General features: G+C 46.1%; 1 protein-coding gene across 4 annotated transcripts in view; it reads left to right on the top strand.

Moving 5' to 3' along the window:
- The window catches only part of TMEM184B (transmembrane protein 184B), a 66,094-nt gene that overhangs the window by 19,775 nt on the left and 18,744 nt on the right, over positions 1-27,575 (top strand). For all 4 annotated transcript variants that reach the window (XM_069736969.1, XM_069736966.1, XM_069736970.1 and 1 more), the window contains exons 3-5: positions 2,737-2,969; positions 9,708-9,873; positions 16,624-16,714. In XM_069736969.1, coding sequence (XP_069593070.1) covers positions 2,739-2,969; positions 9,708-9,873; positions 16,624-16,714 — 488 coding nt within the window. In that variant the 5' untranslated portion in view covers positions 2,737-2,738. The remainder of the gene's footprint in view (positions 1-2,736; positions 2,970-9,707; positions 9,874-16,623; positions 16,715-27,575) is intronic.

The following is a 27,575-nucleotide window of genomic DNA, read 5'->3' as shown; positions in this document are numbered from 1 at the left end:
CCGACAAGCCTACAACCTGCAGTAACCACCGACCCACCAAACTACTGAATGACAAGCGCTGCCCTCACCTACTGTATTCTCACCCATCCCTTGTAGATTGAGCCCTCGCGGGCAGGGTGCTCTCTCCTCCTGTACCAGCTGTGACATGTATTGTTTAAGATTACAGTACCGTACTTTGTTTTTTATGTACACCCTTCCTCACATGTAAAGCGCCATGGAATAAATGATGCTATAATAAATAATAATTTTACAATCATGCACCTCCTTCAGTTTAGCATTAAACCTTGACTTTTGGTAATATATATATACACACACTGCTTTAAAAAATAAAGGGAACACAAACAACAGAATATAACTCCAATTAAATCAAACTTCTGTGAAATCAAACTGTCCACTTAGGAAGCAACACTGATTGACAATCAATTTCACATGCTGTTGTGCAAATGGAATAGACAACAGATGGAAATTATTGGCAGTTATCAAGACACACTCAATAAAGGAGTGGTTCTGCAGGTGGGGACCACAGACCACATCTCAGTACCAATGCTTTCTGGCTGATGTTTTGGTCACTTTTGAATGTTGGTTGTGCTTTCACACTTGTGGTAGCATGAGACGGACTCTATAACCCACACAAGTGGCTCAGGTAGTGCAGCTCATCCAGGATGGCACATCAATGCCAGCTGTGGCAAGAAGGTTTGCTGTGTCAGAGTAGTGTCCAGAGGCTGGAGGCGCTACCAGGAGACAGGCCAGTACACCAGGAGACGTGGAGGGGGCCGTAGGAGGGCAACAACCCAGCAGCAGGACCACTACCTCAGCCTTTGTGCAAGGAGGAACAAGAGGAGCACTGCCAGAGCCCTGCAAAATGACCTCCAGCAGGCCACAAATGTGCATGTGTCTGCACAAACAGTTAGACCATCCTCATGGAGTCGGTTTCTGAGTGCCCGACGTCCACAGATGGGGGTTGTCCTCACAGCCCAACACCGTGCAGGACACTTGGCATTTGCCACAGAACACCAGGATTGGCAAATTTGTCACTGGCGCCCTGTGCTCTTCACAGATGAAAGCAGGTTCACACTGAACACATGTGACAGAGTCTGGAGACGCCTTGGAGAGCGATCTGCCTGCAACATCCTGCAGCATGACCGGTTTGGCAGTGGGTCAGTAATGGTGTGTGGTGGCATTTCTTTGGAGGGCCAGACAACTCTCCATGTGCTCGCCAGAGGTAGCCTGACTGCCATTAGGTACCGAGATGAGATCCTCAGACCCCTTGTGAGACCATATGCTGGTGCGGTAGGCCCTGGGTTCCTCCTAATGCAGGACAATGCCAGACATTGTATGGAGGTCATACAGGCACGTGGAGGCCACACACACACTACTGAGCATCATATCCTTGTCTTGAGGCATTTCCACTGAAGTTGGACCAGCCTGTAATTTGATTTTCCACTTTCATTTTGATCATCATTCCAACTCCAGACCTCCGTGGGATATTAGTTGTGATTTATGTTGATAATTTTTAGATTTTACTGTTCTCAACACATTGCACTATTAATGAATAAAGGTTTACAACTGGAAATTTTCATTCAGTCATATCTAGGATGTTGGATTTTAGTGTTCCCCCTTATTTTTTGGAGTCAGTATGTATGTGTGTGTATATATTATATATTTTATATTTTTTTTCAATTATTCAAGTCTGGAGCTAAAGGTCCTGACCCAAGCCAGCAATATATGTCAGCTCCTGAAAATAGCACTCCTTTATGTGCAGGGGCCGTACCTGTGTGTACTTGCACTTCATGTACACATAAACCTAAATAGGACGACATCTCTGTGCTGTACATACGGCATACCTTAGGTAGGCAAATCTCCTGAATAAGTGCAGGGGGCGATTTAGATGGGCAGTTTGCTGCTATTTTCCTATATAGGATAACCATTTCATCCTGGTTTTAGGTTTAAGCAGGTTATCCTCTACTGCACGGCCCCTTCTTAATGGCTGCCCTGCCTATCCAAAAAAAACCCGACTATCTTCCAGACTGGTTCTGTCCATCCGATTGCAGCACTATGTCCCCTGGCTATCATGTGACCACTGCAGCCAATCAGCAGCTGATCAGTGACCGTGTAATATAACACGGTCACGTAACCACAAGGAGACACAGTGGTGCAACTGGAGGAACGCCGTTGGTCCAGGAGATGGTCTGCAGTGTTTTTCATCTTCTGATGGGCACTGGAGCGGTTGCGGTGTTGTCCAGTTGTGGATAACCCTAAAGTCTGATGTAATTTTAAATGTAAAAGTCGGCTACAGTGATATCCATGCTTTAAATTCATGATATTTTGTGTTTCTTTGGGTGTTAAAGGGTCACAGGGACTTCTGGGTTTTTATAAAGGGGCCAGTTTTGTTTTTTGGTGCCCTATGTGGTATTACAAGCAGTCGTTTTCTCCTGCTGGTGGTCCATCGGCCTGTACACAGTCTGCATTTTTGTTGCAGCACGTCATTGGTTTCACAGTGTCCATTACCTCTTGTGTAATTGATTGGTTGGTATTTGTCACCCGAGGTCCGGGCATGCCATCCGTAAATGATTGTACGGGGTATTGATTGTACGCAGCTGTGCTGGTTACGGGGGTGAGTCACCGCTGCATAGATTGTCTGTCTGTATCCGGCTCTGCTTCTCATTTACAGTAAAAAGCTAATTTCCAGCATTTTATTTTCTTCTGATTATGCTTTTTTTTTTCCTCCCCTGAAAGGCATGATGACCATCTCCAGTCTGGGTGATCTCTCTCAGGAGGGGACCGCCATGATGTCGGGTCTGGCTGCCGCTACAGTTCCCGGCACGGAAACCCCTGCAGGTCCCAATCTGTCCTGGACGCCAGAGGAAGAACCCTTCACCTTGGAGCAGCCCATGTTCCTGATGACCACCACCGCTCAGGCCATCTCCGGGTTCTTTGTGTGGACGGCGTTACTGATCACCTGCCACCAGGTAAACGGGAAGCGGCAGACAGTCACTGGTCAGGGAGGCGTGGGGTCTACGAGTGTTTATGTAGGATCTTTCTCCATTTCTTCTGTTTTGGTCTAAAGCAGTGTTTCCCAAACTCCAGTCCTCACGGACCCCACAGGTCATGTTTTCAGGATTTCCATAGTGTTGCACAGGTGAGAGAATTCCTTTGGGCTTGATGAAACTTCCACCACCTGTGCAAATACTAAGGAAATCCTGAGAACATGACCTGTTGGGGTCCGTGAGGACTGGAGTTTGGGAAACCCTGGTCTAAAGTATCTTCCATGTAACTTGGTTCCGGGAGATAGTAATCTGCTTCTGCACGAGGCGCACAGCTCCTCTGTATATTCCAAAGCCGTAAACACCTTTTTTCCACCCGGTCCGTGGACAGGTGCGTCCTTGTATCGTGTAACACTGCTGCCCAGCAACAGAAGACAGGTGTGCCGGAGGTGGCGTGCTTAACCCTGTAACTGCTGACCCTAAAACAGGCACAGAGACGTAACTGGATATTTCTTGTCGCCTCCAGTGTACGTCTTATTTTTTATTTTTTGGGGGAACATGAAAAATCTTAACTTACCATCAGTCAAGATTTTTTTTTTTTTTTAGTTTCAATAGGTTTTATTTATAAAGATATTGAAAGTGCACAACAGTTTGGGTAGGTTCTCCCCAAGACTTAATTTTTTTAATCAATATTATTCTTTACGCTCTAGAATATGTAGGTTTATATCTGAATTGTGCGCTCAGCCATTTCTGCCCCTACTCTTGTATCATTTTATGTCTCCATATTTTCTGCATGTTCAACAAAACTGACAAAAGAAGTCTACTTGGATTGTCTCCGGCTTTCAATCCAGGTGAGAATCCACCATAACACTTTGTGCACACTACGTCTCCTAAGCCCAATGAAATCCATGAGCTTTTCAAGAAGAACACGCTTCTGAAAACTGATATTTTTTTTTCCTTAAGCATCTTTTTGGTTGTTTTTATTTGGATTGCTTTTAGTTTTTTTGTTTTTTTTGTTTGTTTGTCTTGTAGGGTTTTCCCATGATTTTTTTTGTGAATTCGTTTTTTACTGTAGTTTTTTTCACTCCACTGAATAATGAAGGAACCGCTAGCATCTTTTTAAGCAAAAACAATGGCAAAACTGTCATTCAAGCGTCTTTTGAGCTTTCCTATTGACTTCTATTATGAAGTACAGAGCATCTTTCGAGCAGAAAATGGCAAAAGAATGGACAGGTCACCTCTTTAACCTCTTGGCGTTTTTGAGAAACCTGAATTGGGTAGAAGATACTCAATAGCCTGAACATATGGACCACAAGTCATTTTTACATGTTTTAGTTTATTATTTGAACATTTTCTGATTTTCCAGAAAATTTCTGCAGCGAAATCCACCTGAAAAAGACATTGGCCCGATTCATCAAGACCTGCGTTGTTTATGGTGATTTTTGGATAAGGAGAAATACTGGAGTCAGACTCTCCTGATTCATGGATGCATATGTCTCTCCATAAACCAGGAGTGTTGGATGAATGACTGGCATCTCAGTGTGCGCCTCGCTGCAAATCCTACTCCAGTCCCTGCTGGAGTAAGATTTGTGATGAGTGGGGGTGGCCACTCGCCCATCCCGTCCCAACTCTGCCTACTTTGTCGGAACTGGGCGAAAATAATATGAGAATATGAAACGTTGCAAAAGTTTTAATGCAGCCTGCAGGCACGCCAAAGCATTTTGCACCAGAACACTGGCTTAAAAAGATTTGATGAATCGGGCCCGATGTGTGCATATCCCCTTAATCATCAGCAGAATTTTCAAGGTGCCATTTAGAACATCTTCGACATGAATTGGTGCATATGAAATTTTCAGCAATTCTGCATTATGTGAATTTGCCATCATACAACGGTACTAAACACCAAAATGGTCCAATTTCTTCTTTCACGGGAAACGTCAATATTTACTAAAATGTACATGTCCAGAAAACTGACAGAACCTTTTGGCAAACTACATTGCCCATGGTGCTACTTAATATTAGATCTCCACATACAACCCCGCCGATGATTCAGTGTAGCTTTATTGTGCGGCAGACAAAAGCCTTCTTTGTGATGTTTTGGTCCAGTGAGGACGTTTTTAAACCCTGATTGTCAACCTGGCCATATGGATCACAGGAGTAAGCAGCTGGAATATAAAGGGATCTAGTGTGAACAGGACCTCAGTCACAGTAGGAGCCAAACCATGGCATAATGTTTTCTTAAAGGAAACCTGTCACTACTTTTAGAGCCAATATGTAACTGTTGTTTAGTGTTCCAGATATAACTGTGTCAAACATTACGGAGTAAAAGTACTAACCATCCAATGAGTCTAGGAGCATTAGGCACATGCATAGTACGGAGAAGAAGCAGAGGGACAGAACATTGCTTCACTTCACAAGCACTTCCCGCGCAAGCACTTCCCGTGCAAGCACTTCCCGCGCAAGCACTTTGCACGCAAGCAGTTCCCGCGCAGGGTCGACCTGCCCTTCCCACGCAATGTGCATGTTCTTTTTGCCACTAGACTCCTCCTCCTTGAAAATGTGTAAATCATTTTACATCCCACTCAAGAAAAGGATGGTGGCATAGATGAAGCGCTAAACTTCTGCCTCACGACAATCGGTTAGTTTCGTTTTGATATCTTTCTGTACTCGTAGATAAAAGTACATCTGTGATACAAGGAAAGGCTCATATTTATAGTCAGATAACGAAGCTCAGGAGACTTAATTAAAATCCATGTCCTCAAGAGCAACTGATCTCTTTAGAACCTAGAACCGGTCTGTAATGAGAACAGTGGAATGTTTCTTTTCCTGCATAGCGTGTCCTTAATGTACATCATACCTAAACCTTTCCTGTAGCATGGCGATATCTAGATCGACCCCAACCTCCCAAACCGTTAATATTGACATGTGGGTCATCAAAGGATAAACTTGTTGGTGCTTTTATATCCATTGCCTGGAATCTGAAGAAATCCATGACTTTTGCAATACGAAAATAAGATGTTAAGTGCCTTGTCACGCCCAGAGAATTTAACGAAACTCTGGCTTCTGAGGTTATTTTTATCCTCATTTCCTCCCTCTTGGTGTGACTGCTCAATATGTGTGTGATGTCGGGTGATGGCCAGGAAATCTGTCACCTGTGTAGATCAGTGCTCTCCTGGCTTCTAGAAGCTAATGTGCCAGGTTAATGGGACTGGCTTCAGCAGGAGAAAGCTATAAGAAGATAGCAAAGCGTTTTCAAGTTGCTCTTCCCTCAATTCTAAATGTAATTAAAAAATAGTTAACAACTGTGGGGGTCAAGATAAGGTCTGGAAGACCAAGCAAAATTTCAGTGAGAGCTGCTCGTAGGATTGCTAGAGAGGCAAATCAGAACCCCCGCTTCAAGCAAAAGACCTTCAGAAAGATATAGCAAACTCTGGAGTTGTGGTACATTGTTCTGCTGTTCAGAGACAACTGCACAAATATGGCCTTCATGGAAGAGTCATCAGAGGAAAACATCTCCTGCGTCCTTACCATAAAATTCAGCTTCAGAAGAATGCAAAAGAACATCTAAACAAACCTGATGCATTTTGGAAACAAGTCCTGTGGACTGATGAGTTAAAGGGAATCTGTCGCCTAATTTTGGCCCTATAAACTGCGGCCATCGGCATCAGGGGCTTATCTACAGCATTCTGTAATGCTGTAGATAAGCCCCCAATGTAAACTGAAAGATAAGAAAAACAAGTTAGATTATTTTCCCCCAAGGGCGGTCCTGGTCCGGTCTGATGGGCGTCCCGTTCCAGCGCCTCCCATCTTCATACGACGACGTCCTCTAATTTGCTTCCTGTCGCAGCTCCTGTGCATGCGTACTTTGTCTGCCCTGTTGAGGGCAGAGCAAAGTACTGCAGTGCGCAGGTGCTGGGCCTCTCTGACCTTTCCCGGCCCTGTGCACTGCAGTACTTTGCTCTGCCCTCAACAGGGCAGATAAAGTACGCATGCACAAGAGCCGCGACAGGAAGCAAAGAAGAGGACGTCATTGTATGAAGATGGGAAGCGCTGGACCGGGACCGCGACGCCCATCGGACCGCACCGGGACAGCCCCTGGGTGAGTATAATCTAACTCGTTTTCTTATCTTTCAGGATACATCAGGGGTTTACCAACAGCATTACAGAATGCTGTAGATAAGCCCCTAATGCTGGTGGCTGCAGCTTACAGAGACAAAATTAGGTGACAGATTCCCTTTAAAATAAACTCTTTGGACACAATGATGAAAGGTATGTGTGTGGAGAAAAAAAGGGCACAGAATTTCAGGAAAAGAACATCTCATCAACCATTTAGCATGGGGGTGGATCAATCATGCTTTGGGGTTGTATTGCAACCAATGGCAGAGGGGAACATTTCACGGGTAGAGGGGAGAATGGATTCAGTGACATTTCAACAAATTCTTGATGCAAATATAACACCATCTGTAAAAAAAAAAAAAAGTCGAAGTTGAAAAGAGGATGGCTTCTACAAATGGAGAATAATCCTAAACACATGTCAAAATCCACAATAAACTACCTCAAAAGGCGCAAGCTGAAAGTTTTACAATGGCCCTCACAGTCCCTGATCTGAACATCAGTGAAAATCTGTGGCTAGATCTCAAAACAGCAGTGCATGTAAGACGACCCAGGAATCTCACAGAACTGGAAGAATTTTCCAAGCAAGAATGGATGAAAATCCCTCAAGAATTGAAAAGCTCCTGTCTGGCTACAAAAAGCGTTTACAAGCTATGATACTTTCAAAAGGGGGTGCTACTAGGTACTAGCCATGCACGGTATACAAACTTTTGCATCAACCCATTTTCCTTTAATTTTTAAAATGTAAAAGATGAAAATATTTTTTTATACTTCTTTTTTTTTCCTTTTTTTAATACTAAAATACAAAGGAAATGTGTCACCCTTAACTTTAGGTCTTTTAGAGATCATTTCATCTTTAACTTGCTTAACTGTTCACAATAACAGTAATTCTGACCAGGGATGCCCAAACCTTTACATGCCACTGTAGTGACAGCTGGCAGTCATTGTAGCCATGGAAACTTGATACCTAAGCTGCCTCATGTGCCCTGCACATAGGGTAAGAGACATAGCATAAAAGAAGAACTAAACTACATTTCTGATTGGAGGTACAGTGGGAAAAAGAAAGTATTTAGTCAGTCACCAATTATGAAGGTTCTCCCACTTAAAAAGATGAGAGAGGCCTGTAATTGACATCATAGGTAGACCACAACTATGAGAGCCAAAATGGGAAAACAAATCCAGAAAATCACCTTGTCTGATTTGGCAAGATTTATTTTGCAAATTATGGTGGAAAATAAGTATTTGGTAATTAACAAAAGTTCATCTCAATATCTTGTTATATATTCTTTGTTGGCAATGACAGAGGTCAAATGTTTTCTGCAAGTCTTCACAAGATTGGCTCACACTGGTGGTGGTATGTTGGCCCATTCCTCCATGCAGATCTCCTCTAGACCAGTGATGTTTTGGGCCTGTCGCTGGGCAACATGGACTTCCAACTCCGTCCAAAGGTTATCTATGGGGTTGAGATCTGGAGATTGGCTAGGCCACTCCAGGACCTTCATATGCTTCCTACTAAGCCAGTCCTTCGTTGCCCTGGCGGTGTGCTTGGGATCATTATCATGCTGAAGGACCCATCCACGTTTCATCTTCAGTGCCCGGAAATGTACTGGCTTAAGCAGGGGGACACGTCTGGCACTGCAGGATCTGAGTCCCTGGCGGCGTAGGGTGTTACTGATGGTAGCCTTTGTTACGGTGGTCCCAGCTCTATGTTGGTCATTCACTAGGTCCCCCCATGTGGTTCTGGGATTTTTGTTCACCGTTCTTGTGATCATTTTGACCCCAAGGGGTGAGAACTTGCGTGGAGCTCCAGATCGAGGGAGATAATCAGTGGTCTTGTATGTCTTCCATTTTCTTATTATTGCTCCCACTGATGATTTTATCACACCAAGGTGCTTGCCTATTGCAGATTCAGTCTTCCCAGCCTGGTTCAGGGCTACTTTTGTTTCTGGTGTCTTTCGACAGCTCTTTGGTCTCCACCATAGTTGAGTTAAGAGTCAGACTGTTTGAGGTTGTGGACAGGTGTCTTTTATACTGATAACAAGTTCAAACAGGTGCCATTACTACTGGTAATGAGTGGAGGACAGACGAGCCTCTTAAAGAAGTTACAGGTCTCTGAGAGCCAGAAATCTTGCATGTTTTTAGGTGACCAAATACTTATTTTCCACCATAATTTGCAAAATAAATCTTGCCAAATCAGACAAGGTGATTTTTTTTCTGGATTTGTTGTGGTCTACCTATGATGTCAGTTACAGGCCTCTCTCATCTTTTTAAGTGGGGGAACTTGCACAATTTGTGGCTGACTAAATACTTTTTTTTCCCCACTGTATTTGCTAATATTATTATTACACCCACTAAATATTGGGATAGGATCTTGGCGATGGGAATACCTGTTTAATGGAGTATTGCGAATGCAAACATTTATCCTCTGCGAGGAGTTGGGGTTTGTATGGAGCTGCAGATGAGCCTGCATGGTGCCACCTCATTCGATGACCCTTCAATCAAAAACATATGATACAATTATCTGTTGTTGTCGGCGATTTCCGTACAGTGCTGATGGTGATATACAAGGAACATAAACTAAATCTCCTGGTGATTGATTTCCCTCCTTAGATCTATATGCACCTGCGCTCCTACAGCTGCCCCAATGAGCAGAGGCACATCGTCCGGATCCTCTTCATCGTTCCAATCTATGCCTTTGATTCCTGGCTCAGTCTTCTCTTCTTCACCAATGACCAGTACTACGTGTACTTTGACACCGTGCGGGACTGCTACGAAGGTAGGTGGAATTAGTAGTGACCATCAGCGCCCATTATAGTATTCCCCCTATGGGGAAGATCTGCTGTTTTCATGTACCTGGTAAACATCTGACAAGGATGACATTTTATTATTTTTTTTCTGATGTGCATCTTGAGAAAAGATTATCGTTTCTCACGTGGGAAGCTGCGGGCAGCCACATGTAGGACAACTGACCCATCATTTAATCCATGGGGGCTTTTTGCAGGGTCTGGCTAATGGTGAGGATGAGGGAAGAAGTCCCCCCTTTACATCCCCTAGTTTTGTTACTTTTTTTTATTCGGACTCCCATGACAGCACTACGAGAGAGGGGATCCGCCCTTAAGGAACAGGAAACCTACAGATACAAAAGGGCGGCACCTCTCCCATGCATCAGTTGGTTTCCTGTTCCTGAAGGGACTGGATCCTACGGAAGATACTAGGATTCCAGGCCGGCCGGGCCGAATTAGGTAGCGAGAGGGTCTCCTACCTCGGCCGGTGCGGGGTACCTGAAGGAGACACGGTGGCTCTGGGGGGCTGCACGGCAGTGTCTCATCAGCGTGGAGCGGTCGCCAGGGGGTGTCCGATCTCCGAAGCCGGCGCTTGGTGAGTGTACTGTTTCCCTCCCTTGAGCGGCTTAGGGGAGGCTCTGAGGGGTCGGCGACATTGAGGGGGCACCACCCGGAGTCTCGTGGCAAGTCTCGGCGTCCCACGTTGTTCACAGCGCTAACAGGAAGTGCTGTGGGCCGGGGGTGACGTCGGAAGGCGGAGCCAGCTGTGACTTCCGGGTCACGGAGCTTCTGCGCATGCGCAGGAGCTCCAAGATGGCGGCGCCCACCGGAAAATGTGCGCTCATCACCCTCAGGTGTCGGCTGATCCCCTGCAGCTGCATGGGGGGAAGGGGAGCAACTGGAAGTGCGGTGCAATTACGCTGGCCGAAGGAGGGGCTATATATCGGCTCCAGGTGCGCGTTCCTTGCTCCTGGTCTCCAAACTGCTTCAGATGGAGTCTGATCAGGATCAGCAGCCTCTGCTGCTGGATGAAGAACCCCAGAAGCTTATGGAGAAGGAACGTGAGAAAAGGAGCGATGGATCTGGCCGCAGAAGCTCCTCCAGACAGGGGTCTGGAGCATCAGCCAAAAAAGATCCCCCTCGTGCTTCGGTATCTCTATGGGTGTGGGCAGCCTCTGGTAAGTGATCTTCGAGAAAGTTCACTTAGTGACTAGTTTCCCCTCATATGTTTTATGCAGGGAAAGAAAAGCGTCAGTAAGGCGAAGCATAGGGAGTGTGCCATCTGCGGGGTCCCCTTGCCTGACTCACACCCTAAAAAACTATGTGACCCCTGTATCCAGCAGACGGTGAGGTCCTGGAAAGTAGGGAGGGGATATAGCATGTAGATCTTACACTCTAGTCTACCTTACTTATCCCTGTAGGTGGCAGAAGAATCCTCTTCTATGGTGGCCAGTCTGAAGGAAATGGTTAGAAGGGAGGTCAAGCAATCCATTAAGGATCTTTCACAGTCAGGCTCTAAGCAGAGAACTCAGTGGGCATCTGATTCATCTGTGGATAAAGACAAGAGTGAAGAATCGGATGATTCAGCAGCATCATCTTCCTCGTCGGGGGAAGACGCTGCCCGGTTTTGTTTACCCATAGAGAGGATAGACAAATTAATAAAAACGGTCAGAGGCACAATGGGTATAACAGAACCCAAGCCTCAGCTATCTAAGGAACAAATGATGTTCAGCGGCCTAGAACAGAGGAAGCGCAGAGTCTTTCCCCTGAATGAAAAGATACAGGAACTTATCAACAGGGAGTGGAGAAAACCGGAGAGGAAAGGCTCCTTACCACCTGCGCAGAAGCGTCGGTATCCCTTTGATGACCCAGCAGTGGGTAATTGGGAAAAGGCCCCAAAGCTGGACGCGGCAATTGCCAAGGTGGCAAAGCGATCCTCTCTCCCGTTTGAGGATATGGGTACGCTTAAAGACCCCCTGGATAGGACAGTGGATACCTTCCTAAAAGGAACCTGGGAGATGGCAGCCGGCTCCTTAAAACCTGCGGTGGCGTCAACCTGCACGGCAAGGTCAGTAATGGTCTGGCTGGACCAGTTAGAAACCCAATTAAAACAGGGGGCCTCTAGAGATTCCATACTTGCAGCGTTACCAGTAATCCAGGAGGGGGCAGCTTTTTTATCGGATGCCTCAATTGACTCTGTTAAATTGGCGGCTAGGGCAGCAGGTCTTTCTAATGCTGCGAGAAGAGCCCTATGGTTGAAATGCTGGCCGGGGGATATGCAGGCAAATACAAAACTCTGCGCTATCCCTTGTAAGGGCGAGTATCTATTCGGACCTACCCTGGACGAACTCCTGGAGAAGGCAGGAGATGATGAGAAAAAATTTCCTAACCTTTTCAATCCATATCGTCGTCCCTTCAACAAAAGAAGGTTCAATCGGGGAGGAAGGCGGACCTTCTCACCGGGTAGGGATCGTTCCAGATGGGATGATAAGCGAAAAAGAGGCACAGGTCTCATGTTTCGCCGTAACCCGACGGAAAACAAAAAACAAGACCAATGACTGGCAATCCCGGTGGGAGGGAGACTGTCGCATTTCTCGGCAGAGTGGTCAAAAATCACAAACAGTGTTTGGATAAAAGACACTGTTTCCCATGGTCTCAGACTTGAGTTTGTCCATACCCCACGGGACAAATTCCAGTTAACACCCTGGCGCTCATCTCCCACTGAACAATTTGCCTTAGAAGAGGAAGTGAGGACTCTTTGCTCCAAAAATGTTTTGATTGAAGTGCCGTATTCTCAGGCAGGGAAAGGGTTCTACTCTCCCCTTTTCCTAATTCAAAAGCCGGATATGTCTTATAGGACCATTATAAACCTTAAGGGTCTCAATAAGTTTTTGGTGAAACATACCTTCAAAATGGAGTCCATCAATTCAACAATAAAAATGCTTTTCAACAATTGTTTTATGGTAGTAGTGGATTTGAAAGATGCCTACTATCATGTACCCATTCACGCTGATTTCCAACGATACCTAAGGGTAGCAGTACTAATGGGGGGTAGGATTCAACATTTTCAGTTCAGGGCACTCCCCTTCGGGATAACTTCTGCTCCTAGAGTGTTCACTAAAATAATCGCTGAAGTCATGGCACACTTAAGAGAATCAAACGTCCTTATAATTCCTTACTTGGATGATTTCCTCATTGTAGGGAACTCGATAGATCACTGTCTGTCACAATGGGAGGTTACTAAAGCCAAGCTAGAACACCTGGGTTGGATCATAAACTTCGAAAAATCTAAGTTACAGCCCCTAAATATTCAAAAGTTCCTGGGTCTAATGTTGGATTCAGTGACACAACAGTGTCTCCTCCCCATAGAAAAAATAGATCTAATTCAAATTTATGTGTTAAATGCAATTAATACACCTTCCATGACACTTAGGCAAGCAATGTCCCTACTTGGGTCACTCACATCTTGCATTCCAGCAGTTAAGTGGGCTCAGTTCCACACCAGATCCCTACAAAGAGAAGTCTTGTTCCATGACAGAGCCTTGGGAGGCGCGTTAAATGGGAAAATAACGTTAGAGCCAACCACGCTAGATTCCCTTAGGTGGTGGTCAGATAAAAAGAATTTATCAGCAGGGGTCCCCTGGATAGTAAATGTGTCCCGGGTGATAACCACGGATGCCAGCTCTTCAGGGTGGGGAGCCTACATGGGGGACATGGTGGTCCAGGGACAATGGGAACCCTTCACAACATTCTCATCCAACCAGAGGGAGTTGTTGGCGGTTGAATTGGCTGTTAAAAAATTCCTCATATATCTGCAGGGCCAGCACGTCAGAATTCTGTCGGACAACAGAGTTGCAGTCGCTTACATAAACCGGCAAGGGGGAACTCGTTCCGAGACATTGATGCAAATCACGGATCGATTGTTCCAGATGGCAGAGCTCAATTTTCTATCTTTGACGGCTCTCCACATCAAAGGAAAGGAAAATGTGGCAGCAGATTTCCTCAGCCGAAACATGTTAAGGCAAGGAGAGTGGTCTCTCAACGAAGACATTTTCAATCTGATCGTCTGCAGATGGGGTCAACCAGTGGTAGACCTGTTCGCCACCAGAAACAACAGAAAAGTAAAACTTTTTTGCTCGCTAAATCCCAGGGAAAATCCCTTGGCGGTGGACGTGTTTCTGATAAAATGGGATTTTCCACTGGCCTATGCTTTCCCACCACTGAACCTGATACCTCTAGTGGTGAGGAAAATCAGGGAGGATCGAGCGAAAGTCATCCTTATCGCCCCCTTTTGGCCCAGAAGAACCTGGTTTGCCTGGCTCAAGACAATGTCTGTATCGGTTCCCTGGGTACTACCAGAGATCCCGAACCTGCTTTCTCAGGGACCGATCTCCCATCCACAAGTGGCAGCACTCCATTTAACGGCGTGGAGTTTGAACGGTCACTATTAGTGGGGAAAGGCTTCTCTCCAAATTTAGTCGAGACACTCCTAAAGAGTAGAAAGCAAGTAACTACAAAAATCTACTCTAGAACTTGGAGGAAGTTCTTGTCTTGTTCAAGATTTGACATCCAAGACGGGATACCAATACAACAAATCTTAGAGTTCCTACAGAGGGGTTTCGAGTTAAAACTCTCTACTAGTACCCTTAGAGTACAGGTCTCAGCTCTGGGTGCCCTGTTTTCATGCAATATAGCAAACAATTATTGGATAGCGAGGTTTATGAAGGCAGTTAGTAGATCTAGACCGGTATATAAGGATAGTACAGTTCCATGGGATTTAAATTTAGTTCTGTCCTCTCTAACAAAACCCCCCTTTGAACCTCTGCAAGAGGCCTCAATCAAAATGTTGACACTTAAGACCGCCTTCCTGATTGCCATAACCTCAGCTCGCAGGATAGGGGATATCCAGGCGCTTTCCAGAGCTCCTCCATACACAGAAATCTTATCAGACAGAGTAGTCCTTAGACCAGACCCGGCATATCTGCCGAAGGTAGCGTCACGTTTCCATAGATCACAGGAGATAGTTTTGCCATCCTTTATTCCTAAGCCCTCTAATCCTAAAGAGCAGGAGCTTCATACGTTAGACGTTAGGAGATCTCTCCTTCAGTATATCTCAGCTACTGATAATTGGAAGAAAGATGGAGCACTGTTTCTTTCATTCCAAGGTCCAAGGAAAGGATTTAGAGTGTCAAAATATTCACTAGCCAAATGGATTAGGGAAACTATATCTCTAGCTTATACAGCAGGTGGGGGGCCAGCTCCGCAGAATCTAAAGGCACATTCCACCCGGGCCATGGCGTCATCCTGGGCAGAGAGATCTGGAGTGTCAGTGGAGCAAATATGTAAGGCGGCCACTTGGTCATCTCCTTCCACTTTCTTTAAACACTATCGGTTGGATTTGGGGTCCTCCTCTGATCTCTCCTTTGGGTTAAGGGTGCTACAGACTATAGTCCCTCCCTAAGGTAGCTTACATCTCTGTAAATCTCTCGTAGTGCTGTCATGGGAGTCCGAATAAAGCATTAAGCTACTTACTGGTAGCGGCATTTTTCGGAGGCCCATGACAGCACCCTTAGTTCCCTCCCTATTCACGTGGGGGTAGCACTTCCTGATATGTAAATAGTGTAGTATGTAAATCTCACATATGGTGTCTGGTTACAATATAGTAGATTATTTTTTGGTTTCCAAATGTATATAATGTATGTTTGTGTACCACTAACCGCGGTAGTCCTCTCAGGCTCTGAAATACAACTGATGCATGGGAGAGGTGCCGCCCTTTTGTATCTGTAGGTTTCCTGTTCCTTAAGGGCGGATCCCCTCTCTCGTAGTGCTGTCATGGGCCTCCGAAAAATGCCGCTACCAGTAAGTAGCTTAATGCTTTTTTACTGATGACCACCCATCCCTCCATGACTGGTCCGTGGCCTATAGGTTAGTATTGCCATATGACGCCCTCTCCTGGTTATTTGTAGAGTTACAAGAATGATTCCCAAAAGCAGTGAATGTAATCTAATAACCTTAACCCACTGAATATATTTTCTCATACCTTCATGTTAATGAAGTGATGAGCGCCTTTGGTGTGCTCGAAAAATATGTTTGTGTCCCTGCTGCTGACTTTTTCTCGGCTGTTCGACAGCCACAACACATTCGGGGATTACCTGTTTGATAGGCAATCTCTGCATGTGTTGTGGCTGGCAGCTGCGGGGACTGGAACATATTTTTCGAGCACGGCGAAGACCCTCGGTTAGCACCTGAGCATGTCCGCTCATCACTGTGTTCAGACCTCGGAGACCTTTCTAGATTTATAATCAGACTTTTTCTAGTCTCTTCCGGTGTTGCCTCCTGCTCTCCCCGCCCGCAGTTCTCCCCGTGTTGTCCTTCCCTTGTGCGTCTTTATATTTTCCAGGTGCAATCACTTGGGATAAGCAGATTACTCCCGGGGTGACGTCGGTGACTCTTCTGATCTTGCCTTCTTATTATCCGTGTGACACATGACATACACTGTGTAAATGGCCGAGCGCGCCTGTCATACGATGGCTGCGTTTTATTCAGATGAGCCGCCATCTGTGTCTGTCACCGGGAGCTCCAGTGCTTTTTTTTAATTTTCTTTTTATCTTCATAGTTAGGATTTCCTGACCATTGCCTGCGTCCATGAACACAAGTTTGGGTGGAGATCGTTTTTATTCAGTTAGTTCTTATTTAATTTGTGATGCTTGGATTAGTGAATTAAGACCCCTCTGTATTCGCAGCGTTTGTCATCTACAATTTTCTGAGCCTTTGCTATGAGTATCTTGGAGGAGAGAGCAATATCATGACCGAGATTCGGGGGAAAACCATTGAGTGAGTATCAGGACGTATATGGAATGTAAAACCGTGCACAATTGTTGTTACGACAGCATTTATTATAATTTATTCCATTCCTAAAGAAAAAAAATAATAATATTAAGTCCGACTCGTACATTAGAGTATTGTCCTGTGTTCTTATTACCTGATGGACAAGCTGATGAGTAAACTACATACGTGCAATCACACTGAATGTATATGTAGCGGACAGATCAGGACATAAAGGGGACCTCTGCCCGCCGCGTCCCTCACCAAAACGATAAAGGGAGTCTGTCAGTCGGATTAACCCTCCAGAGAAATGGGGTGTTACCAGTGTGAGATATGTTACGACTGGTCCACATGTCTCTCGCTGGTGATGCCCACTTACATTTACAGTAAGTTCAGGAAGATCTGTGTCTGGCCCATAGTCCTTAACAGCTCATTAAGGCTACGTTCACATTAGCGTTGCGCCGCCCTGCGTCGGCGACGCAACGCGCGACGCATGTTAAAACGCGCGCAAACGCGCGCAAAAACGCGCGCGTTTTGCGACGCGTGCGTCGTTTTTGACAAAAATCGGACGCACAGAAAATGCAACTTGTTGCATTTTCTTGCGTCCGACGCTAGCGTCGGAAACGACGCACGTGGCGAAAAACGCCACCCAAAAAACGCACGCGTCCCCTATGTTAAACATAGGGGCGCGTCGCCGCTGCGTCGCCGCTGCGTCGCCGACGCAACAGCGGCGCAACGCTAATGTGAACGTAGCCTAACATATTAAGAAAAGCATAGATTGCTCTAGAATAAGACATCGAATTGTATATATAATTTTTTTTTCATTTTCCTATGACCTACAGTGGCTTGCAAAAGTATTCACCCCCTTGACTTTTTTTTACCTATTTTGTTACATTAAAACCTGTGTTTAAACATTTTTGTAATTTGATTTGTGTGTGATGCATCAGCTCTAAATAGTCTAAGTTGGTGAAGTGAGAAAAATATAGATATAAATTAAATTTATGGGATCAAATGACTAAAAATTGTCATGTGCATATGTAGTCGCCCATTTTTGCTATGAAGCCTGTAAAAAAAAAAAAAAAAACTCTGAAAGCAGTTCCCTTCATAAGTCACATGCTTATTGACCGGACGTCCCGTGTGTACAATCTAAGTGTCACATGTCGGCAGGGCCGTATTTAGAGTTTCTGCTGCCCTAGGCACTCTTAGTGCTGCCTCCCCCATTGGTGAGTATGACACTATCCGCAGTGACTTTGGCAAGAATCGCTGTTGTGAAAGTCGCCTTTTGCAGCAGATCGGGCAGTTTTTCTGCATCTGCCACGCAATGTGTTATGGCTGGCAATCAGGCAACACAGCGTGCAGTAATCAGCGCACATACAGAGATCTGGCAATAACCAAAAACAATAGGACAAGCTCTGAGACGTGGAATCTCTGTAGACTGCAGTACCTGATCTATCCTCACACAACTATAAGCAGCAGTGGATTGCGCCTAAAACTACCTATGCAACTCGGCACTGCCTGAGGAGCTGACTAGCCTGAAGATAGAAATACAAGCCTGACTTACCTCAGAGAAATACCCCAAAGGAATAGGCAGCCCCCCACATATAATGACTGTTAGCAAGATGAAAAGACAAACGTAGGAATGAAATAGATTCAGCAAAGTGAGGCCCGATATTCTAGACAGAGCGAGGATAGCAAAGAGAACTATGCAGTCTACAAAAAACCCTAAAACGAAAACCACGCAAAGGGGCAAAAAGACCCACCGTGCCGAACTAACAGCACGGCGGTGCACCCCTTTGCTTCTCAGAGCTTCCAGCAAAAGTTAATAGCAAGCTGGACAGAAAAAACAGAAAACAAACTAGAAGCACTTATCTAGCAGAGCAGCAGGCCCAAGGAAAGATGCAGTAGCTCAGATCCAACACTGGAACATTGACAAGGAGCAAGGAAGACAGACTCAGGTGGAGCTAAATAGCAAGGCAGCCAACGAGCTCACCAAAACACCTGAGGGAGGAAGCCCAGAGACTGCAATACCACTTGTGACCACAGAAGTGAACTCAGCCACAGAATTCACAACAGTACCCCCCCCTTGAGGAGGGGTCACCGAACCCTCACCAGAACCCCCAGGCCGACCAGGATGAGCCACATGAAAGGCACGAACAAGATCTGGGGCATGGACATCAGAGGCAAAAACCCAGGAATTATCTTCCTGAGCATAACCCTTCCATTTGACCAGATACTGGAGTTTCCGTCTAGAGACACGAGAATCCAAAATCTTCTCCACAATATACTCCAATTCCCCCTCCACCAAAACAGGGGCAGGAGGCTCCACAGATGGAACCATAGGTACCACGTATCTCCTCAACAACGACCTATGGAATACATTATGTATGGAAAAGGAGTCTGGGAGGGTCAGACGAAAAGACACCGGATTGAGAATCTCAGAAATCCTATACGGACCAATAAAACGAGGTTTAAATTTAGGAGAGGAAACCTTCATAGGAATATGACGAGAAGATAACCAAACCAGATCCCCAACACGAAGTCGGGGTCCCACACGGCGTCTGCGATTAGCGAAAAGCTGAGCCTTCTCCTGGGACAAGGTCAAATTGTCCACCACCTGAGTCCAGATCTGCTGCAACCTGTCCACCACAGAATCCACACCAGGACAGTCCGAAGACTCAACCTGTCCTGAAGAGAAACGAGGATGGAACCCAGAATTGCAGAAAAATGGAGAGACCAAGGTAGCCGAGCTGGCCCGATTATTAAGGGCGAACTCAGCCAACGGCAAAAATGACACCCAATCATCCTGGTCAGCGGAAACAAAACATCTCAGATATGTTTCCAAGGTCTGATTGGTTCGTTCGGTCTGGCCATTAGTCTGAGGATGGAAGGCCGAGGAGAAAGATAGGTCAATGCCCATCCTACCACAAAAGGCTCGCCAGAACCTCGAGACAAACTGGGAACCTCTGTCAGAAACAATATTCTCAGGAATGCCATGTAAACGAACCACATGCTGGAAGAACAAAGGCACCAAATCAGAGGAGGAAGGCAATTTAACCAAGGGCACCAGATGGACCATTTTAGAAAAGCGATCACAGACCACCCAAATGACCGACATTTTTTGAGAAACGGGAAGGTCAGAAATGAAATCCATCGAAATATGTGTCCAAGGCCTCTTCGGGACCGGCAAGGGCAAAAGCAACCCACTGGCACGTGAACAGCAGGGCTTAGCCCTAGCACAAATTCCACAGGACTGCACAAAAGCACGCACATCCCGTGACAGAGATGGCCACCAGAAGGATCTAGCAACCAACTCCCTGGTACCAAAGATTCCTGGATGACCGGCCAGCACCGAACAATGAAGTTCAGAGATAACTTTACTAGTCCACCTATCAGGGACGAACAGTTTCTCGGCCGGACAACGATCAGGTTTATTAGCCTGAAATTTCTGCAACACTCTCCGCAAATCAGGGGAGATGGCAGACACAATGACTCCTTCCTTGAGGATACTCGCCGGCTCAGATAACCCCGGAGAGTCGGGCACAAAACTCCTAGACAGAGCATCCGCCTTCACATTTTTAGAGCCCGGAAGGTATGAAACCACAAAATCAAAACGAGCAAAAAATAACGACCAACGGGCCTGTCTAGGATTCAAGCGCTTGGCAGACTCAACTTAAGTAAGGTTCTTATGATCAGTCAAAACCACCACGCGATGCTTAGCACCCTCAAGCCAATGACGCCACTCCTCGAATGCCCACTTCATGGCCAGCAACTCTCGGTTGCCCACATCATAATTACGCTCAGCAGCAGAAAATTTCCTGGAAAAGAAAGCACATGGTTTGAACACTGAGCAACCAGAACCTCTCTGTGACAAAACCGCCCCTGCACCAATCTCAGAAGCATCAACCTCGACCTGGAACGGAAGAGAAACATCAGGTTGACACAACACAGGGGCACAGCAAAAACGACGCTTCAACTCCTGAAAAGCTTCCACGGCAGCAGAAGACCAATTAACCAAATCAGCACCCTTCTTGGTCAAATCGGTCAATGGTCTGGCAATGCTAGAAAAATTACAGATGAAGCGACGATAAAAATTAGCAAAGCCCAGGAATTTCTGCAGACTTTTTAGAGATGTCGGCTGAGTCCAATCCTGGATGGCCTGAACCTTAACCGGATCCATCTCGATAGTAGAAGGGGAAAAGATGAACCCCAAAAATGAAACTTTCTGCACACCGAAGAGACACTTTGATCCCTTCACGAACAAGGAATTAGCACGCAGTACCTGGAAAACCATTCTGACTTGCTTCACATGAGACTCCCAATCATCAGAGAAGATCAAAATGTCATCCAAGTAAACAATCAAGAATTTATCCAGATACTCACGGAAAATGTCATGCATAAAAGACTGAAAAACAGATGGAGCATTGGCAAGTCCAAACGGCATCACCAGATACTCAAAATGACCCTTGGGCGTATTAAATGCCGTTTTCCATTCATCTCCTTGCCTGATTCTCACCAGATTATACGCACCACGAAGATCTATCTTGGTGAACCAACTAGCCCCCTTAATCCGAGCAAACAAGTCAGAAATCAATGGCAAGGGATACTGAAACTTAACAGTGATCTTATTAAGAAGGCGGTAATCAATACACGGTCTTAGCGAACCATCCTTCTTGGCTACAAAAAAGAACCCTGCTCCCAATGGTGACGACGATGGGCGAATATGTCCCTTCTCCAGAGTCTCCTTCACATAACTGCGCATAGCGGTGTGTTCAGGTACGGACAAATTAAATAAACGACCCTTAGGGAATTTACTACCAGGAATCAAATCGATAGCACAATCACAATTCCTATGCGGAGGTAGGGCATCAGACTTGGACTCTTCAAATACATCCTGAAAGTCCGACAAGAACTCTGGGATGTCAGAAGGAATGGATGACGAAATAGACAAAAATGGAACATCACCATGTACTCCCTGACAACCCCAGCTGGTTACCGACATAGAGTTCCAATCCAATACTGGATTATGGGTTTGTAGCCATGGCAACCCCAACACGACCACATCATGCAAATTATGCAGTACCAGAAAGCGAATAACTTCCTGATGTGCAGGAGCCATGCACATGGTCAGCTGGGCCCAGTACTGAGGCTTATTCTTGGCCAAAGGTGTAGCATCAATTCCTCTCAACGGAATAGGACACCGCAAAGGCTCCAAGAAAAATCCACAACGTTTAGCATAATCCAAATCCATCAGATTCAGGGCAGCGCCTGAATCCACAAACGCCATGACAGAATACGATGACAAAGAGCACATTAAGGTAATGGACAAAAGGAATTTGGACTGTACAGTACCAATAACGGCAGAGCTATCGAACCGCCTAGTGCGTTTAGGACAATTAGAAATAGCATGAGTAGAATCACCACAATAGAAACACAGTCTGTTCAGACGTCTGTGTTCTTGCCGTTCTACTTTAGTCATAGTCCTGTCGCACTGCATAGGCTCAGGTTTACTCTCAGACAATACCGCCAGATGGTGCACAGATTTACGCTCGCGCAAGCGACGACCGATCTGAATGGCCAAGGACATGGACTCATTCAAACCAGCAGGCATAGGAAATCCCACCATTACATCCTTAAGAGCTTCAGAGAGACCCTTTCTGAACAAAGCCGCTAGTGCAGATTCATTCCACAGAGTGAGTACTGACCACTTTCTAAATTTCTGACAATATACTTCTATATCATCCTGACCCTGGCATAAAGCCAGCAGATTTTTCTCAGCCTGATCCACTGAATTAGGCTCATCGTAAAGCAATCCGAGCGCCAGGAAAAACGCATCGACACTACTCAATGCAGGGTCTCCTGGCGCAAGAGAAAACGCCCAGTCCTGTGGGTCGCCGCGCAAAAAAGAAATAATAATCAAAACCTGTTGAATAGGATTACCAGAAGAATGAGGTTTCAAGGCCAAAAATAGCTTACAATTATTTCTGAAGCTCAGGAACTTAGTTCTGTCACCAAAAAACAAATCAGGAATCGGAATTCTTGGTTCTAGCATCGATTTCTGATCAATAGTATCTTGAATCTTTTGTACATTTACAACGAGATTATCCATTGAGGAGCACAGAGCCTGAATATCCATGTCCACAGCTGTGTCCTGAAGCACTCTAATGTCTAGGGGAAAAAAAAGACTGAAGACAGAGCTAAGAAAAAAAAATGATGTCAGGATTTCTTTTTTCCCTCTATTGGGAATCATTGGTGTGGCTCCTTGTACTGTTATGGCTGGCAATCAGGCAACACAGCGTGCAGTAATCAGCGCACATACAGAGATCTGGCAATAACCAAAAACAATAGGACAAGCTCTGAGACGTGGAATCTCTGTAGACTGCAGTACCTGATCTATCCTCACACAACTATAAGCAGCAGTGGATTGCGCCTAAAACTACCTATGCAACTCGGCACTGCCTGAGGAGCTGACTAGCCTGAAGATAGAAATACAAGCCTGACTTACCTCAGAGAAATACCCCAAAGGAATAGGCAGCCCCCCACATATAATGACTGTTAGCAAGATGAAAAGACAAACGTAGGAATGAAATAGATTCAGCAAAGTGAGGCCCGATATTCTAGACAGAGCGAGGATAGCAAAGAGAACTATGCAGTCTACAAAAAACCCTAAAACGAAAACCACGCAAAAGGGCAAAAAGACCCACCGTGCCGAACTAACAGCACGGCGGTGCACCCCTTTGCTTCTCAGAGCTTCCAGCAAAAGTTAATAGCAAGCTGGACAGAAAAAACAGAAAACAAACTAGAAGCACTTATCTAGCAGAGCAGCAGGCCCAAGGAAAGATGCAGTAGCTCAGATCCAACACTGGAACATTGACAAGGAGCAAGGAAGACAGACTCAGGTGGAGCTAAATAGCAAGGCAGCCAACGAGCTCACCAAAACACCTGAGGGAGGAAGCCCAGAGACTGCAATACCACTTGTGACCACAGAAGTGAACTCAGCCACAGAATTCACAACAGTAATGGATCACTTACGGCAACATTGCGTTTGGTTTCATTCATTCCCTATGGGATTTGCGGTACTTGCTGTGATCTGGCAAATGCGGTATCATACCTCCCAACTTTTGAAGAAGGGAAAAAGGTAGAAAGCTTGCGGCGTGCCGCTGCAAATTTTAGGCCACGCCTCTGACCACACCCATTTCACAACTAATCACACCCATATCCAAGTCCCAACCACACCCATTTAGCACTGCTGATCACAATGTTTCATATACAATAATTAAAACCAAAAAAATATGGCCATGCAGTGCTCCATACTGTATAATGGCTACGCAGTGCTCCACATACTGTATAATGGCCCTACATGATGCTCCATACTGTATAACGACCCCACATGATGCTCAATACTGTATAATGACCGCACATTATGCTCCATACTGTATAATGGCCGCGCATGATGCTCAATACTGTATAATGGCAATACATGATGCTCCATACTGTATAACGACCCCACATGATGCTCAATACTGTATAATGACAGCACATGATGCTCCATACTGTATAATGGCCATACATGATGCTCCATACTTTATAATGGCCCATGATGCTCAATACTGTATAATGACCGCACATGATGCTCCATACTGTATAATGGCCGCACATGATGCTCCATACTGTATAATGACCGCACATGATGCTCAATACTGTATAATGACCTCACGTGATGCTCCATACTTTATAATGGCCCCACATGATGCTCCATATTGTACAATGGACATGGCTCATATCCCCCCCCCCTCCTCCTGTATGCATGGCTCATAATTCCCCCCCCCCCCCGTATGCATGGCTGATGGCTCATAATTCCCCCCCCCCCTCCCTATGCATGGCTGATGGCTCATAATTCCCCTCCCTCCCTCCCTATGCATGGCTGATGGCTCATAATTCCCCCCCCCTCCCTCCCTATGCATGGCTGATGGCTCATAATTCCCCCCCTTCTCCCTATGCATGGCTGATGGCTCATAATTCCCCCCCCCCATCCCTATGCATGGCTGATGGCTCATAATTCCGCCCCCTCCCTCCCTATGCATGGCTGATGGCTCATAATTCCCCCCCCCCTCCCTCCCTATGCATGGCTGATGGCTCATAATTACCCCCCCCCCCCCCTCCCTCCCTATGCATGGCTGATGGCTCATAATTACCCCCCTCCCTCCCTATGCATGGCTGATGGCTCATAATTCCCCCCCCTCCCTCCCTATGCATGGCTGATGGCTCATAATTCCGCCCCCTCCATCCCTATGCATGGCTGATGGCTCATAATTCCCCCCCCCCTCCCTCCCTATGCATGGCTGATGGCTCATAATTCCCCCCCCTTCCTCCCTATGCATGGCTGATGGCTCATAATTCCCCTCCCTCCCTATGCATGGCTGATGGCTCATAATTCCCCCCCTCCCTCCCTATGCATGGCTCATAATGCCCCCCCTCCCTATCCCTCCCTCTGCATGGCTCATCTCTCCACCCCCTCCCCCGCTCCTTCTCCAGGGCCATCTTGCATGGCGCGGGTGGCTTACCATCCTCCCCCCGTCCCCCGTCCCTCATACTCACCTGTCAGCTGCCTGTCCCACACGTCGCGCCGACATCCCTCCGGCTCTGTCTCGCCGCAGCGCCTTCTTCCTGAGTGAGCGGTCATGTGGTACCGCTAATTGAGGTCATGAATATGCACATATTCATGACCTTAATTAGCGGTACCACATGACCGCTCACTCGGGACGCGCTACAGACGCTGAGACCAGGCATCGCTGGAGCAGGTGAGTATTGTCTTCAAGGAGGGTGGGTGGGACTCAGAGGCGGGGGGACTCGGAGGCGGGGGGCGGGGCCGTCGGTCGCGTTTTTGACCCGGGACTTTTTAAAAAAAAAACAAAAAAAAAAACACCTTGCTCAGGTGCCGCCCCCCGCAATGTCGCCACCCTAGGCACGTGCCCTCGCGTGCCTAGTGGCAAATACGGCCCTGCATGTCGGTCAGTATATACACTTTACCTTTTCTGAAAGGCCACAGAGGTTGCGACACCATTAACAAGAAGCACCACTGACCAAACACCATGAAGACCAAGGAGCTCTCCAAACAACACCATGAAGACCAAGGAGATCTCCAGACAACACCATGAAGACCAAGGAGATCTCCAGACAACACCATGAAGACCAAGGAGATCTCCAGACAACACCATGAAGACCAAGGAGATCTCCAGACAACACCATGAAGACCAAGGAGATCTCCAGACAACACCATGAAGACCAAGGAGATCTCCAGACAACACCATGAAGACCAAGGAGATCTCCAGACAACACCATGAAGACCAAGTTAGAGACAAAGTTGTTGATAAGTACAAGTCAGGGTTGGGTTATATAAAAATAAAAAAATCCCAATCTCTGATGATCCCCCGGAGCACCATCAAATCCATTATCATCAAATGGAAAGAACATGGCACCACAGCAAACCTGCGAAGAGAGGGTCGCCCACCAAAACTCTCAGCCCGAGCAATGAGGGCATTAATCAGAGGCAGCACAGAGACCAAAGGTAACCCTGAAGGAGCTGCAGAGTTCCCAAGCAGAGACTGGAATATCTGTTCCATATGACCACAATAAGCTGTGCACTCCATAGAGGTGGCCTTTATGGAAGCGTCAGCAGAAAATAGCCTTTACTTACACACAAAACTTGTAAGGCTCATTTTGAGTTTGCCAAAAGACATGTGGGAGACTGAGTAGTTTCCATAGTCAACAAGGTCACTGTTTTTTGTGCTTCTTGGTAAAGATTTCAACAGGGGCCATTGTGGCCGCGATACATGTGGCGAAGCCAAAGATCAATGTATGACACCGTTACATCACAAATTAATGTAGATGAATGGGTCGTTGACCGTGGCTGTAACAAGCTAATTGCATAAGGCCAGAACCAGCTGGATTTTTGAGACTTGCTTGTCTCAGTGGCCGGTGCCCCCCAGGTCACAGTGTGACAGACGCCAGTCACCTGCATTACGCTGCAATGTAACAGCGGCATACAGTGATCTGTGCTTGTGCTGCCGATAGTCACCATTTCGCCCCTTAATGCCCAGACATATCACCCAAGCTGCAGTGTGAACATGGCTTTATTCTCAACTCCCATCACAAATCTAAGGCTCCTACTGTGGTCACTTTCTCAGAAGATGTAAATCCAGCCAAAACCTAGATCTGCTAGAAGAGAAGCAAAAAAGGAAAGGATGGACATACTGGAGTTCAGAAAACATTGGTGCACTAGGCAAAGTGTGGCTAAAGCTCGTTCCCTGCACAGCAAGAACGTCAAACTGATTTCCTTTCTTTGGTAAAGAAAAATACAACAAAGCATCGGTTCATCGGGATGTGTAAGATAGTAGACATGTAAAATGCTCAATAGTCAAGAGAAAAGTATCTGATTTCCCCCCCCCCCCCCCCCCCAATAAACCAGTGTGTAACTAGGACAGATTGTACAGTCATGGCCAAAATTTTTGAGAATCACACCAAAATGATATTTTCACATGATCTGCTGCCCTCTGGTTTTTATTAGTGTTTGTCTGATGTTTATATCACATACAGAAATATAATTGCAATCATATTATGAGTACCAATAGGGTATATTGGCAGTTAGAATGAGTTAATGCAGCAAGTCAATATTTGCAGTGTTGACCCTTCTTCTTCAAGACCTCTGCAATTCTCCCTGGCATGCTCTCAATCAACTTCTGGACCAAATACTGTCTGATAGCAGTCCATTCTTGCATAATCAATGCTTGCATTTTGCCAGAATTTGTTGCTTTTTGTTTGTCCACCCGTCTCTTGATGATTGACCACAAGTTCTCAATGGGATTAAGATCTG

Source organism: Ranitomeya imitator, chromosome 8 (assembly GCF_032444005.1).
Source record: "Ranitomeya imitator isolate aRanImi1 chromosome 8, aRanImi1.pri, whole genome shotgun sequence".
NCBI classification, from domain to species: domain Eukaryota; kingdom Metazoa; phylum Chordata; class Amphibia; order Anura; family Dendrobatidae; genus Ranitomeya; species Ranitomeya imitator.
The sequence above is the reverse complement of the archived record's forward strand: the minus strand, read 5'-3'. Positions and strand labels throughout refer to the sequence as shown.